This window comes from Phaethon lepturus, unplaced genomic scaffold (assembly GCF_000687285.1).
Source record: "Phaethon lepturus isolate BGI_N335 unplaced genomic scaffold, ASM68728v1 scaffold40719, whole genome shotgun sequence".
Taxonomy (NCBI): domain Eukaryota; kingdom Metazoa; phylum Chordata; class Aves; order Phaethontiformes; family Phaethontidae; genus Phaethon; species Phaethon lepturus.
This window is the reverse complement of record NW_010562053.1, coordinates 14,822-30,891: the sequence shown is the minus strand read 5'-3', so window position 1 is coordinate 30,891 and position 16,070 is coordinate 14,822. Positions and strand designations below refer to the sequence as shown.

Genomic DNA, 16,070 nt, shown 5'->3' with positions numbered 1-16,070 from the left:
TTAAATTTATTTTTGTGGAATTTTTTTATTTTGCAGCTGAAATGAAAATTCCTTCTTTTCTTTCTACTGTTAAATACTTACCTAGAAGAATTTAAGATAAGTAAAAGTCAAATGCACAAGTTATTTTTAATTACACCTTACAGGTTGAGAGATTAGTCAATTTGTAGTAATTTTTACCTGTGACATACAATTAGAATTAATTTAAGGTTAGTGGAGAAGTACAAGCATGAGCTGTAGTTTACACCTGCAAGTAGCAGAAGTAGTTTAACAAATTCAGGTAGGTTAACTGAGCTACATATCAACTGATCTGACTGAAAGGAATTGCTAAAGGATGGCCACTTCGCTTTGGACCACTACTTCAGGAGCAGGCAGTAACGCTGGCAGGTGTTGAAAAAGACCAGATATTAGAACAAGAGATAGAAGGAAAATACCATGGAGACCGGAGCAGAACAGGGTGGAGGGGCTCTACTTTAAGCCCTAATGCTTTTTCTCAAGTACCCAGCGGTAAGTGAATAGCTCATATACACAGCCCTTCAGTAAAAGGAAATAGGTTCCTCTTGAAACCTACCTATACCAATTATAGCATCCATTAGTGTTATGCAAGGAGAGTCATGCTAGAGTATAATTATTTCCACAGACTTCATTTTGTGTGGCCCAATAAAATTGCAATTGTCAGAGTTTAGAGGGGAGGTAAGGGAGCTGCTGCACTGTTGCTTTGTCACTATGCTATTTCTTTCATTGCTGTTCTCTGGTTATCGCACTGGATCTTGTTTAGAGTAGGGGGATGATTGATTAATTATAACTAGGGATGGGCAACAAGTAATAGTAGTATATGGAAGCACCAAGTATAATAATAATAATATAATACTATAATAATAATAAAAAACTTGTTTAACAGGAGTAAAAAGCATTATGTTGTACCCAGGCTCACCTTAGGTAAATAAGGAAGCGGTCCTTTGCAAGAGGTGAGGGAGAGCTCTGTGTTCTGGCTTTCATTCTAGGGTGGGCCTCTGCACTTGGCAATAGGGAGTCACGAATGAACTTCACACACAGCAAAACTGACACTTCTTCTAATATGATGCCACCTGTGTTTTTTTTTTTTTTTCCCCAAAGACCTTCTCCATTCTTGATGAAGAAGAACAAAGAATCCAGATCAATGGTGTCTGCCTGCTCTTTGTCTTTGTTGGAATTCTTTCATTTTTCACACAGTTTCTACAGGTAATAGCAGTCCAATATAGGTGAATTTTGTTTCTGATCCCTTATTCTATGGGTATCTCTTTCCATACAATAATTGTATTTATTCTTATGCACCCCAGGGATACACCTTTGCCAAGTCTGGTGAGCTGCTTACAAGACGGTTAAGGAAAATTGGTTTCCAGTCTATGCTAGGGCAAGACATTGGTTGGTTTGATGACCGGAAGAACAGCCCAGGTGCTTTGACTACAAGACTTGCAACAGATGCCTCACAGGTCCAAGGGGTAAGATCTGGTAGCTTAAGAATCGTTTTACTATAAGCGCTGGTTGAAGGCCTGTTTTGCCATATTGTCACAGAAATTATCTAGCACGCAGCCAGTGAGGTCAGTGTAGATCAGTCCTTGGTCAGTCAATTAAGCTATTTCTAGTTATCATAGACTGTCAATGTGGAATTATTACCATATTTACCTAAAAGCACAAATAGGGTCGCAATTTACTGCCCATTATTCCTGCCTATATTATCAGAACAAGAACACAAAAATCAGTAAAATACCAACTATCAATGGAACTGAAAGGAGCATCTAGTATAAAAGTTTTTGGGTTTTCTTTCTGGAGATGAATTAGCTTTTTGACACAATGCTTAAGTTTATTTCAAAAACATGTCAGACTGGTATTTTAGTGACATTCATCACTAATCATGTAAAGTTTTCAGTATAGTATTGTGCTTGTTGTGACAGTTTTGATTGAAACTGACAGTCCACTTGAAAAAAACAGTTTACAGTACTGGCTGATGCTCCACCTGGGAAATCTTGCAGCCAGTTTTAGTGTGACTTAGTATTTGGGAAAGTGAACTACTAACTCTAACTCCATGTGTTGCGTTCATTAGTGGGTGAGGGTTAAATCATGCTCAGCTATAAATGTTACCTATCATCTGAATTGATGCTTTGGTAGAAGTGAGTCAGATGCCATTTTACTTGGCTCCAATGCAAGCAATTTTCTAGGAAGTAAGAAGGAAACATACAGACTTCTTTGTTACAAAAATTGCCCTGTTTCAGCTTGACTGAAGATGGTAGGTTAGTTTTTAAAAACTATTAATGGAGGTTTTAAGAATTTAAAAGACTGACGAGAGAAGAGGTTCCCAAACCCCCTGTCAGCAGCAATTTCTACAGAATCAGAGAAACCAGCTGCAAACCTCTTCAGCCCTTACAGGCACTTACAGGGCATATTTCAGTTGAAAGAACCAAGCTTGTGAAACACTGACTGAACCATTTAATAGCCTCCTTCCTAAGCACGTGTATAGCTAGTGGGGCAACAGCTATTCAGCCCATAGCTCTGGGGAAAAAAACAGAGCTACTTGAGCAGCAGTGTCCTCCAGCTGACACTGCCTGACAGAGAGCTTAGCCAGCTGCTGCTATTGCAGAGCGAGCTGAAGGTGAGAAGATGCATGCAAGTGTCTGGGGTCTGAAAATGTCTATATCTGCACCAGGAGTAAGAAGTGGGTTCTTGGAGTGTGGCGGGGCTGTTAGAGCTGCAGAGTCCAGGTGAAAGCAGCCCTATGGCTGCTCCTTTTGGTAGCTTCTGCAGAGCTGGGAGCTGTACCTTCCACTGTGGCCAGGCCCCAGGCACCTGGCCCTATTGCTGCAGGTCAGAGGAGGAGTAGATAATGAATATTTTGTGCTGCAAGTTCACATCCTGCAAATGACTTCGACTCAAAATGAGCAAGGATATCAAATGTATATTTGTTTTCTAATACATAGCAACCTAGTTCCTATCTAGGGTTGCTGTTTACTGTTATTAAAGAAAATAACTTTTGAGTAAATAAATCAAATGTATTACAAAGAATAGTGTTCGATTATTAGTATGTAAGGAGAAGACGAATGTATTTAATAAAGATGATGTCAAAGGCATATTTAAAATTTTTCCTTAATAAAGAGACAAGCAGAAATGCAACTTTAATTCATCCTTCCTTAGTGATGTTTCGCACTGATTTTAGCACAGCTGAGACTTTGTTGTTAATAGTTAAGTTGCCAAAGGGTTCTGTTTCTTATTTAAATCTAGAAGGATAGATGTAGGGGATAAGCAGAGTATTCAGACGAGTGATTCCCCAGGGAGCCAAGGGAACTAAGTTCTCAGCGGAAAGTTTGGTTGGTGAAAGGAATATTGGACATTTGCAGTCCTTCTCTTGATACAGTTAATTGGAAACAGCATATCCAAATGAGCTAAATTCCAGTGCCGTCAGCAGCTGTTGGTGCCTTACGATATTTTAATATAATTTAGAGTTTTCTGAAGTTTTACAGGAAAATTTATTTAAAGATTATTGAAGTTACTATTGGAGTACAAGTCAGTCATCTCTCTTTCTTTTCTTTGAAGGCAACTGGATCACAGATAGGAATGATTGTCAATTCCTTTACCAACATCGGGGTGGCCATGATCATTGCTTTCTACTTCAGCTGGAAACTGAGTTTAGTTATACTGTGTTTCCTGCCATTTTTGGCTTTATCTGGAGCTGTCCAGGCTAAAATGCTGACAGGATTCGCCTCTCAGGACAAGAAAGCACTGGAAGCTACTGGGCGGGTAATGTTATTTAAAAAGTAATTTCTATTGGCAGTCATGGGTAGTTGAAAAATCAGGCATTTGTGACCATCAGTAATTCAAATGTGATGAAACTGGTTATGTTTTGCAAAGAAGTTGTAATATTTCAGCTTGTCAAGCCATTGAAACACCACTGGGAACTCCCTAACTGCAAAAGCACTTGCTGCACTGAATGTGACTGACTTTTCAAAAGTTATTGGACCTAATTGGTAGACACAGACATGTCAGCAGTCTGTTTCACCTTTGCTGGGTTTTATTTAAATACCATTTGTTGATGCCCTGTGATTATGCTGTCCTCAGAAAGTGGTGGTACTTGGTCACTTAGAAATCCTCACATCTGAGAATTCAGCACTAAACCACAGGTCAGTACGTGGCTTTTAGAGAGAGCAGAATTATTCCTTCGGTGGGCTCTGCTAGCTTACCAGCTTTCTCCATCATTCTGTGCTGCTAGATCACAGGCATAACTTTATTTTTATGTATGGATTTTAAGGGTCAAAATGACATCAATTGTCATTTCCCAGCTAGTATATAAATCTTTTTTTTATTCAGGTAAGCATTAACCCTTTTTCTTTTAATTTGTAACAGGAGACATAGCACTTTCTCATAACACTTTAAATTTTGCTCCACGGTGAAAACACACCTGTGCAGTTATTAAACCAACCAGCACAGGACATGAAGAAGGAATTCCCTTTCCTTGGAAAGAATGCATCCAGTGTTCAGTGACTCCTGGCTGAAGCCCTCCTCGTTGTTACTCTAACTCCAGTATCACGGTTAGCAGCATGCCGTGCTCTGTTGGCTGCAGGACCCTGTGAACTGCCTCACCTCGAAGGCCGAGAATAGGTTTATGTAGTTCGCACAAGGCTGAGAATAGCTTTATGAAGTTTGCACTGGCTGAGCAGACTTCCAGTCCATGTACCAAATAAGGAAAAGGCAGGGACACAAGAGGAAGGAATGTCATTTTCTCATGAGGTCACCCCTATGCACAAAGAGGAGCGGGCAGATCTGCTGCCTTTGAAATACTCAAACTCCTTTGACTTTAGTTGTGGATCACTAAGTTCTGGCACATGATCCAGAACCTGATATTTTTTAAATATACCTAGTTCAGCTGTGCAGAAACTGAACTGCATCAGAAATGGAGGGGGTTTAGAAGACAGTCAACATGAGGAAGACTATCTCAGGTTACCCTGCTCAGAGTAATGCCTGAGCCTTCTCCCCTGCTTTAGGCTGCCATATTTCTAGCATCAGAAAGTGTATACTTTGCAGGCCCTCTCAAAACCTCAGAGATTTTCCTTCTGCAGAGCTACTTTAGCCCATTCTAAAATGACTCTTGCAGAGTTCCCACTCCGCTCAATCCTCCTTCTTCCTACATTAAAGTCATGCCCACCAAAAATCTTACCCATCCCACTTTCCACGCCACGCCATCTGAACCTTCCCTCCACCTATCTGAGCTCTCAACCAACTATCTTCAGCCTTGACCTTAATCTGTACAGCAAACACATGGACTGGAGCCCTTTACCCTGTTCAGCTCTACACCTACTGGCTGTTTCTTTCCCATTGTCTGCTGCAGCTAGCTCAGCCTTCCACTCCCCTTTTTGACTTCTGAAGGAGTAAATCTTCAGCTCCCAAATCCCATTTCTGGGTGTGATTTAAAGAAGCATGTCAGGAATGGGGGCATCAAACTTAATCATGTTGACTACCTACACATGCAGACTTACGGAATTTATTTTGTTTTAAGTGCACGAAAGGTATTACATGAGTTAATGTCACTTGACCTTAGTATCAGTAATCAAATGAATACATTTACAGGCCACTGTTGAGAGCTGTTAGGAGCAATCTTCAATTCCAGAAAGCCAAGGAAAAGTTAAGACCTGACCAACTTCCCACATTCATAATGGTTTAATCATTTACGAAAAGTGATAAATCAAAATACTGTCTTGACAAGGAGAGAAATTTCACTAATGAGTCAAGGCATCAGCTTTTATTCAACAGAATGACCCAGAGGCTGGGATGAAAAGGGCACTCAATGCTTCAGCAGTTTTGGCTATGACTGATTAAGTCTGGTGTTATTTTCTAATTTATTTGCCAGCACTGCATCCAAATGCTAAACACTCTTGAGTTCTTCCACAGTGATTGCTCATCAGCCATGCTAAACGTGGAAAAGAACACTCTGAACAATCCAATTTGCAGTATCTGCTCCTCACATTGTATGATAATGCAAGAGATTTGACTCTTAATTTTGGCCAGGAAAAAACTCCTGAAATTGGATGGAATATTTTTAATGATTTATATTCAGATCTCTTCCTACATGCTGAAAACATTCATAAGCTGTATACCAGACTATTGCTTCCCAAAGGGAAGCGTCACACTATGAAGCTACTATCACAGTCCAGGCAAACTACAGCATTTTAAACCAATTTCTTAATAAAATTACTTGAGATAAGTAGGGTGAAATCAGGATCAAACAAACTGTCAATTTACTTCTATAGATGAAATTAGAGTGCTGTTTTTTGAGGACAGAAACCCATATTCTGGCTGGCAACAAAGCACAATATAAAGCCTACAATTAATTAAAGCTCCAGAGAAATTTTCATGGGGATCCTTTCATAATTTCCTGTATTGCATTCTTCTATGTACATAGGCAACTATTTGCTTACTCTTTGTCTATGTGCAAGGTAAAAATCCTGGAAATCATTCCACTAATGTTAGAGGAATCAAGGTGTCACCCTCCATTTATATGTTCTATCTCATCAGGCTTTTTGGACATAAACAAGAGGGAGGATGAGCAAGTGAGGAAATGTAGTAAATTCAAGTAGTTTTAATTTACGAAACAGAAGTTGGGGATAGCATCCCTTCTAACTCCATCTCTGACTATTGCTATAAGCAAAACACATAAAATAATTGAAATAAACATCTTTCTTTAATAAATGCATGCAATCAAGGTAATAACAGTGTTCCTAAAATTGTTTTTGCTTTTGTGGATGTCCCATTTATTCACATTATGTGAAGTAAGTCACAAGTGAGAGCATGTGCCTGATTTCCTAAGTGTGCTTACAGTAACGTAGCTCTAGTGGAGCAGGCAGAGCATTACTATTGAGGATGTTGGTAGATAACTGCTTGTCGGAAAGTTTCTCTTTAGGTTGTCTGATATTTGGGCCAGTCTGTGTCATATTTGAATCAATTTATACATGGCATTAGTGGCCTGTGTTCATGAAAGAATCATGCATTTGTGAAAGTACACACTCTACTTTTCCAAGTAAAAATTAGGAGCTTTTACCCCCCCGCTTTTTTTTTTTTTCTTCTCCAGATTTCCAGTGAAGCCCTCTCTTAAAGAGAAAATGTTTATCGACAATTTTGAGAAGCACATGGATATGCCCTATAGAGCTGCAATCAAAAAAGCACATGTTTATGGACTCTGCTTTGGCTTTGCCCAGAGCGTAGTGTTCATTGCCAACGCTGTGTCTTACAGATACGGAGGGTTTCTCGTTGACACTGAAGGACTCCATTACAGCTTTGTGTTCAGGTGAGAGCCTGCCTGGAGCCACAAACAGGCTCCTCTCCAGAAGTGCTGGTCTCAGTGTAGCGTTCTGTTTCCTGATGGCTTCCCAAGAATGACCGTGTCTCCCTTTCCCACAGGGTGATCTCTGCTATTGTGACCAGTGGAACTGCTTTGGGAAGAGCTTCTTCCTATACCCCAAACTATGCCAAAGCCAAAACATCTGCTGCACGCTTTTTTCAACTGGTCGATCGGCTTCCTAAAATCAGTGTTTACAGTGAAAAAGGGGAAAAATGGGTAAGAATGGAGATGAGTAATTTGTGATGTCATTCAGCTCAATATAAGCATTGAAGTTGCACTAGCAATTTGTAAGTCAACAAGGACCACTGCTTTACAGGAAGGTAATGCCAATTGTGTAATTCTTACTTGTCTTTGCTCTTTTGGAAGCAGCAAGCTCTGTACTAGACAGCAAAGGCAATATAAAGTGTGGCTATTAGAAATTTGTCACTGTAAAACTGTCAATTGGAACGGAGCCAATTCAGAGGACTCACAGAATGGCTTTTTTTTTTTTTTCTGTTCTACAGTTTGCACTTAAACCTGACAATCGCTAGCTTACAATGGAGGCTTTTTTCCACTCACATCAAACTGTTGGGGTGTTCATGAGGGGGCGAATTGTCTTTGAGTCAGACAAAATGAAAATGCTCATTTTTTTGGTGAATTGAAAAGTCACTCCCAGAAAATTAAAATAGTTTATTTTTCATTTAACTTACTTCCTTCAGAATTAAACAAAAACTTGAAATAATTGTTATGAACTAAATACATTAAATATTCTGCTTGAAACCATGACAATGAACTATCTTTATTCCCTTCAGAGTTTTGTAAAACAGTTTTTTAAGAGTTCTGGGAAAATTGACCTGAATACATGTATTGTTTTTACGTTGTAAAGGTAGACTGATTTTATTTTTTTTTTTACCAAATCCAGATTGTTTAGACAAATGTATTTGGACTGTCACCAAATTTACACTTAACATCTGTGTTAAAACAAAAAACTTACCCATTTGCAAGGCAATCCTACTTCCAATTGATGCCTCTGACCAGTGGTGTACAGGGAAGTCTTAAGCAGAGCAACAGTGTTATGACTAATGGCTTCATCTCCAGGACAGCTACTCCAGTGTGGTTTTTATCCTGCTTTCTGGGCTAATTTCAAAAGCATTAATGTCATATTTTAAATAAGAGATGCAAGAATGGAATCGGAGGAAGGGTTACGTTGTACTTTACCACTCAGTTTTGAGTTCCAAGCTCATTATAGCATCTTTCTCTTTTTTTTTTTTTCCAGGATGATTTCAAGGGAAGCATTGAATTTCGTAACTGTAAATTCACATACCCTTCTCGGCCTGATATTCAGGTCCTGAAAGGACTTTCTATAGCTGTCAAGCCTGGACAGACTTTGGCATTTGTTGGGAGTAGTGGCTGTGGTAAGAGCACCAGTGTCCAGCTTCTGGAGCGTTTCTATGACCCTGAGAAAGGAAGTGTGGTAAGCAAAGGAAATGTGGTTTGTGTGCTGTTGCTTTCAGCAATGTTGCAGGGACTCCTCTCAATGTGTCCTCCGTGCGGCCTAGCAGTGGGGGCACGCACATATGCAGCTTGGGGCTTCAGCTCCTTCTCAAACAGATGTGGACTGCAGAACATGCATGTGATGGGTTTGTGCTGAGGAGCGGCTGAGGGAGCTCCTCAGGGGGTTGTTTAGTCTGGAGAAAAGGAGGCTGAGGGGGGACCTTCTCGCTCTCTACAGCTACCTGAAAGGGGGTTGTAGCGAGGTGGGGGCCAGTCTCTCCTCCCAAGTAACAAGAGGAAACGGCCTCAAGTTGTGCCAGGGGAGGTTTAGATTGGATATTGGGAAAAATTTCCTCACTGAAAGGGTTGTCAAGCATTGGAACAGGCTGCCCAGGGAAGTGGTGGAGTCACCATCCCTGGAGGTATTTGAAAGATGTGTAGACGTGGCGCTTAGGGACATGGTTTAGTGGTGGGCTTGGTAGTGCCAGGTTTACGGTTGGACTCTATGATCTTGGGTCTTTTCCAGCTTAAATGATTCTGTAGTTCTGTAGACAATTCCTGAGTATCATCTCAGATGTATTCAGGGCAAGAGCAGAATACTACAAGCCTCAGGTGTATGCCTGTGCATTATGTAGGCCATAGGCATTCACCTTGATAGCTCCTGTATGAAACATATAACGTGTGGTGTATATTGTGGGAGCCCAAGCAAAAATCAAGCCTGAATGGTGTAACAATAGTCTGGAATATCCCCATGCAGCTTCTTTGCAGGTTGAATTTGTCTAGATTTAACTTCCAGTTATGCAGTTACGGATAGTTTAAAAATTTTTTATAACTTTTTCTCATGTAAATACTTAACCAATTTAGTTTGACTTTTCTTTCTTTGGAAGAAACAAGTAAGTGTGGTGATCACTATGCCAGGAAGGCAACAAAGCATGTGCCTAACCTTAAGCAATTAAATAGTTCAATGGACTTAAGATTAAGCAAATAGTCTAATGTTTGGCTGGATCACAGACATACCCAGAAAATACGTATCATGCACAAACGAGTCCTTTCAATATAAGTGCATTCTTCAAATTACTTTAAATCAGTTGTGTTTGCATTTGAATAATTTGGCTAAATCATTTAGTTTTGCTATAAACTATTTTGGTTTTGCAGGCTGGTGTTTTAGAATATTTTTCAAGTTTTCTCCTATTTCCTGGTAGTTAATCGATGGGCACGACACCACGAAAATAAATGTACAGTTTCTTAGATCAAAAATTGGAATAGTGTCCCAGGAGCCTGTGCTATTTGGCTGCAGCATTGCTGATAATATTAAATATGGCAGCAACACCAAAGAAGCAACGATGGAAAAAGTCATAGAAGTGGCCCAGAAGGCTCAGCTGCATGATTTTGTCATGTCACTGCCTGACGTAAGTACCCGCGAGGCCTTGGCTGTGGTACTACAGATAGGCTGCTCGGCGTTCATTGTAGCAAGAGTTGCTCCAAACCCAGTTACGTTTGCTACACACATATAACTTTTATTTATTTTTACAGCTATAACAGTAGGAGCAAAGAGGGTGTCATGACCATTCCTCATATGTTCCTGAGATTTTGGGTGTGAGCTGCTACTGCGTTTTTACACAGTAGGCAAATACTTATAAAAGTGAAACCAGCAGTTACAACTCTGGACTAGGAGAAAAGGGAAGATTTTGTCAAAGCCATGGACAAGAAAGAAGCAGCAGCACAGTTCAGAAGTCAAAGCGTTACACTGAGTCGGGAAATACCAATCCTGTTCCTAGCTGTGGGAGATTTTCCTTGTGACTAGGGCATGATACTTAGACAAAAATATTTGAAGCTGGCTGCTTTACATGCACTTAAGTATTTAAATGCACTGAAATCATATAAATATAAATCAGCAAAACATAAAAGGTATGAATACAATTTAGGTACCCAAACAAAACACTTGGCCAGAAAGCCCTTAAATCACTTTTAGCCTCTTCTCCCAAATCTAGGGTGGGGGGATTTCTTTTGCCTCAGACAAATCAAGCATCATCTTGCTATCAAATTTTTCTTTCAGGCCTGTCACTGTAGTGCCGGGCCCCTGGGCTGTGTGCACTGCAAAGCATGGCTCGGAAACGTCTCCCTAGACACGGGTTTCACTTGTACAGTATTTCTGCGTTGCTGGGGTTTTTAAGGAGAAGGCAGCAATGGTCAGCACTCTTGCCTCTCTCATCCTGGCTCCTCCTTCAGGTTTTGTACACTGGTGTGTTTGCTTACATCTGAATAAAATCTTCCTTTTGTGTATTTTTCAGAAATACGAAACTAATGTTGGGGCTCAAGGATCCCAGCTGTCTCGTGGGCAAAAGCAACGCATTGCTATAGCGAGGGCCATCATACGAGATCCTAAAATTTTGTTACTGGATGAAGCTACATCTGCCTTAGACACAGAAAGTGAAAAGGTAAATGCGCAGTGATAAGCAACAAGGGAAAGTTGGTACAACGGCTTACAATGTACAACACCTTTTTCTGTTCTGCAGAGACACCCCAACATACTCCACTACATGACCGCAATGTTATTCCACATTGTTAATTCAGCACTTGTACCTTTAATGATCTTTTTGAAAGATCCAGGAAGCACAGCTATAGAAACAGCAGCCAGCTACAGGGGCTCTTCGACTGCCAGTGAGCGGCAGCACTTTTTCAGAGATGTGCGTGCTAATTCCCTGGGTTTCAAAGCATTCAGTGGGAATGTTTCATAAATATAGCTTCTGCATGTTAAAAAAGAAAACAAAACAAGCAAAAATATATTCAAGCATATGACCGATGAGCCTGAATAGCCAATAAAAACAGCAGTGAGGGGCCTGGGAACTTGGGAAATAATCTGTGTGGCTTGGTTACACTCGGAGATTAGACAAATGGTGGAAATTTAAAAACATGTCCACACTGAGCTGATATTCAGCATGTCCGCTGACTAAAGGTGTCCCTTCATTTCCACTGCTGCCTATGTTCACCTGTCCCTTCTTGTACTGCTACTAAACCGAGTTCATGACCCAGCTCAGCACACCAGTAACATAACCTTTGATTTAGCCTCATAGTCACTTTTACCAGTGTTGCACAATATGGTTAATTAATCTGAAGCAATTTGATTCTCTAGCTCTGAGCCCTGATTTGGTTTGCATGTTTTCACTCCGCCACTTTGTCTGTTGCCTTTAGACTGTGCAGGCAGCGCTGGATAAGGCCAGAGAAGGGCGTACCTGCATCGTCATTGCCCACCGTTTGTCCACAATCCAGAACGCTGACATCATTGCTGTGATGTCGCAAGGACTCATCATTGAAAGGGGCACTCATGATGAACTGATGGCCATGGAAGGAGCTTATTATAAGCTTGTTACCACCGGAGCCCCAATTAGCTGAATTACTGCAATTCTAAAAGTGAAATATTTTTTTTTTCCGTAAGCCAATACTCTGCGGTAGGTACCGTGTATGTTGGTACCCCACTGTGCTACAAAGTGCTCAACAATGTTCTGAGTTCTGTGGTACCCTAAGCGTACGTGGCTTCCTGCACCGAGCACGTTTGTCAGGCACATGCAGGGGACTGCACACAGGCTGAAGCACCCAGGAAGTGTTTTAGCCCACTGCAAAGGGAAAGCAAGCCTGAAAATGGGAACTGTCTTTCCTGGTGAGCTGGGGAATTGCCACCACCTGCAGTCAGACTGCACTGTCCTCTCATTCCTCAACTAGCAATCGAGGAAGACCCTGCTCTGGTGTTCTGGAAACTGCCACGTGTCTAGGTAAGCTGTATGAATAAAAAACAATCCCAAGAATGATGCTGTGTATCTGAAGGGATCAAATCTCTCCTCATGCTCGGTCTGCAGAGAATTACAACAGGTACCCTCCCTGTGTGTACGGAACCCCCACCCTTCCACCCTTCACACCATACACATCGGGGAGGCTGGGCTGCTGCTGTGTGCAGCCGCAGCTCCAACACACCTGCGCCCCGAGCGTGACATAGCAGTGCACCTCCAACACAACCATTAAGCACTTAAAGAAGGCAGCTCCACAAAAGTAAGGAATGCAATCAAGAAGAGGAGCCAAAGCTGATGAGGATCATTTGCCCTACACTCACCACTGGTCAAAGCTGTCAAACAGATTTTGAGTAGGAATAAATGCTTTGGTTGAATCAATGCAATATTCTACAGTTAATCATCACAGTTATTTACATCAATCACTTCTATTGAGATGGTGATGGATAATATGTTCTCTTTTTTTCAGAAGGCAAGACAATGAGGAGTCTTTTTACAGAAACCATAAATATATGCAGTAAAGGTAGGGAAAAAATAGCCATAATTAACTGTTTGTTTGTGTTAAGCAGAGTTGATAAATTGAGCAACAATTCATTCAGAAATGACAAAGGTCAGGAAGCATCTTCTTCTGGCAGACGCTGGTATCTATAACAGTTTATTGTAAGGTCTGCTGCATGTTTCTCTGAAACACGTTACTGGTTCTTATCTGTAGGACAACAGGACTCTTCCCTTTAGTGACTGGGATCTTGGAGACAACGCAGATGATAGACAGGAAGTCTAAATTACAGTTTCAAAATTTTATCTTGATTTCAAATCATAGAGTATTAACTGGAAAAGTCATTCTCCGGGTCTTAAAATCTGTAGCTAGTGGGGGGTGGGGATTCACCCACTTTGCAACAAATCACATCACAATGGCTTCTCTTAAAAAAATACGGAACATTGGCAGTCCATAAAAGAATATGGAAAATATGGTTGTTGAAACTTGAGTAGAGCTGTAAGGGCAAAAAGTTTACACGATACATCCCTTAATTCCAGGCAGCAAAAAAACAATTTCAACTTTTGTACAACTCCATTAAGAGAATTACTTCAACAGAACATACTCAAAACACATAGCTGACACTAAAATGCTATTTTCCCAAGGAAGTCTGTTTTAATCCTTAACTGAAAATGAAAAAGGAAGCTGCATTATTGGCCTTCTGTTTTAATCTTTTTAGTCTTTTTGTAGCCTTTAGAACAATAATTAGTTTGGATGGCTCAGGACTGAAACTATTGACAGAGTGACTATCAATAATCCTAGTAACATACCAGTATGAGATTTCATTTATATTAGTATTTAAGGCCATGGAAAAGTAACTATTCTTTATTAAAAACTACAATTACCATCTGTACTTATTCCATAACTACTTTGCCTAAAGGACACAATTTTCATAGCCCAAATTACACCAATAAATGGTATTTTTTACTGGCTCTTGTGCTTAGCACTTCACCTCTTACCCTTCAGACAAGTGCATGAGTATCTTGGGGCAGATAACGAGTATTTGTATGTATTCCGATCATGTCTGTAGCAAGGGTCTGCTGCGCAGGACGGAGCTGCTGAGACGGCCAATGCAACTACGCGAGCCCCTGCCTGCGAAGGAGCCTGCCACCTCCTTGCAGGAGCACGCGACTCAGGCCCAGCTGGGTGGTACTACTAGCATACGTCATACCTGTTTTTAGGCAGGTGGTGAATATCGGGACCTATGTATCGGGAAGCGTGCCCTTGTAACAAAGGCACTCAGGGCACACACAGACAGCTGCGTTCTTGGGTGCCACCTCCTGCCGCTTCATACCTGTGTGCTATTGACAGCCAGTCGACTATAAGGCCCTTCAGTGCGAAGGGACTGAAGTGCAAGCGGAGCTACAGGGTGCGTCTGGGCATGAACAACAAGACTTGATGGACTGCTGGGGGCAGAGCCGGACAGGCCGTTCCTCTGCAGCTGTCCCACAGGTAGGACCTCCCAGCCCTGGAGCTTGGGGAGAGGACCCGTGAGCAGACCCAAAGGAGTTTGCTTACATCTTTCAGGGGCAGCCTGGAGTTACTAGTCTTGACAGAAGTAAGTAGCCTGCAGTGTCGTTTGGTGTGTCCCGCTGTATGTTTCTCTGCATAGTCCACGGCCGCTGCATTACCTGGTTTCCCAGCCACCCTCCTCCTCTGGATAAATGCATCCTGTATCGGGATGGCACCTGAGTAACTGCTCTGCCAAGGCAGCCCCTGCTCCAACTGGACTACTCTAAGCCAGAACAGCCTTGGCTGGGGACAGAGCCCTCCAGCAGGGAACAGGAAGGACAAAAAGCTGCGTATTGGCAAAAGTGAGTGTTGTGAACTGAATTTAATGCCAACTTGTCAGCTGTTTTTGTAGGAGGAGCGAGGGACACTTCCACTTCGTCTAGCTCCTGGCTCATAAGAATGTTTCTGCAGACAGATGGAAGGACTTTTGGAATTGCATTATCCCAGTTTGGGCATCTCTAGGTCAAGAATAAAAGATTAACCTTCTCCTGGGATCCCACTAGCGGGAGCAAGGGGATCAGTCAAGCGCTTTCCATCCTCCTCATTATGTAGGAAAAGCTTAATTCAAAAGGGGGCCTCGGGGCTCCAACTAGGTTGAGTAGTTCAGCCCATCATTGTCTAAGGGTATATGCTCTGTACCTGTTCCAAATATTAACAATATAAACAGCTGCAAAAGCGTGATGAAATTACAGTTTAAATGTTTAACAATCTGTGAGCTCTTAGTTAAGGCGCCACCCAATTTTATTAAATAAGGCTTGAAGTATAATTTTCAGCTGTGATAAATTCACTAAAGCCTGACTAAGGGACACTTAGACCCATTTTGCTGTATCAACTAAATTGCCAGCTCCTGATTTACAGAACTAGTTCTATCAGAATGCCACTAGATTATCTCAAAACACTTGCTTATCCCACCACTCTGGAAAAGGCTAACTCCATTGGAAGTTTCAGGACTCCTCTTTGCAGATTCTTCAGGCAGCTGCACGAAACTCTATAGCCTAGCACACGCAGCTGCTCAGAAAGTGTCTTACTCTACTGCTATGACTTTATCCACAGGTTAATTTCTGAAGTTAGTGGCAAGATTAAATTAATTTATTCAGTTTTCCTATCATTCCTGGCTTTAGTCATGTTTTAATAGTCTCAGAATTCTTTCTGCAGATGTGGCTCAGACAGGAAGCTGGTCCCTGTCCCTTCCCTGAAGCATTCCCTGAAGTTGCAGGCTGAATTAACGGGATGCTACAAGAATGCGAGTGAGAGCCCATGTTACGCCTCTGTACGGTGCTTAAAAGAATACTGCAGCAACGGTAGTTGTCATTCTACGTCAACGGCTGTGTCGCTCCCAACAGAGACACCAAGATTCTTTGTCAGTACCAGCAAGCACAGACCCTCCTGTGGCAGGAGCTTAGAAACA

The 16,070-nt window shown here is 41.6% G+C and overlaps 1 protein-coding gene across 1 annotated transcript in view; it reads left to right on the top strand.

The window, feature by feature from the left end:
- Window positions 1-12,226, top strand: part of ABCB11 (ATP-binding cassette, sub-family B (MDR/TAP), member 11) — a 42,462-nt gene extending 30,236 nt beyond the window's left edge. The window contains 10 exon segments of the mRNA XM_010294163.1: window positions 1,114-1,218; window positions 1,317-1,478; window positions 3,565-3,768; window positions 7,091-7,110; window positions 7,112-7,306; window positions 7,420-7,576; window positions 8,616-8,813; window positions 10,036-10,242; window positions 11,125-11,271; window positions 12,026-12,226. Coding sequence (XP_010292465.1) covers window positions 1,114-1,218; window positions 1,317-1,478; window positions 3,565-3,768; window positions 7,091-7,110; window positions 7,112-7,306; window positions 7,420-7,576; window positions 8,616-8,813; window positions 10,036-10,242; window positions 11,125-11,271; window positions 12,026-12,226 — 1,596 coding nt within the window.
- Window positions 12,227-16,070: the final 3,844 nt, after the last annotated feature.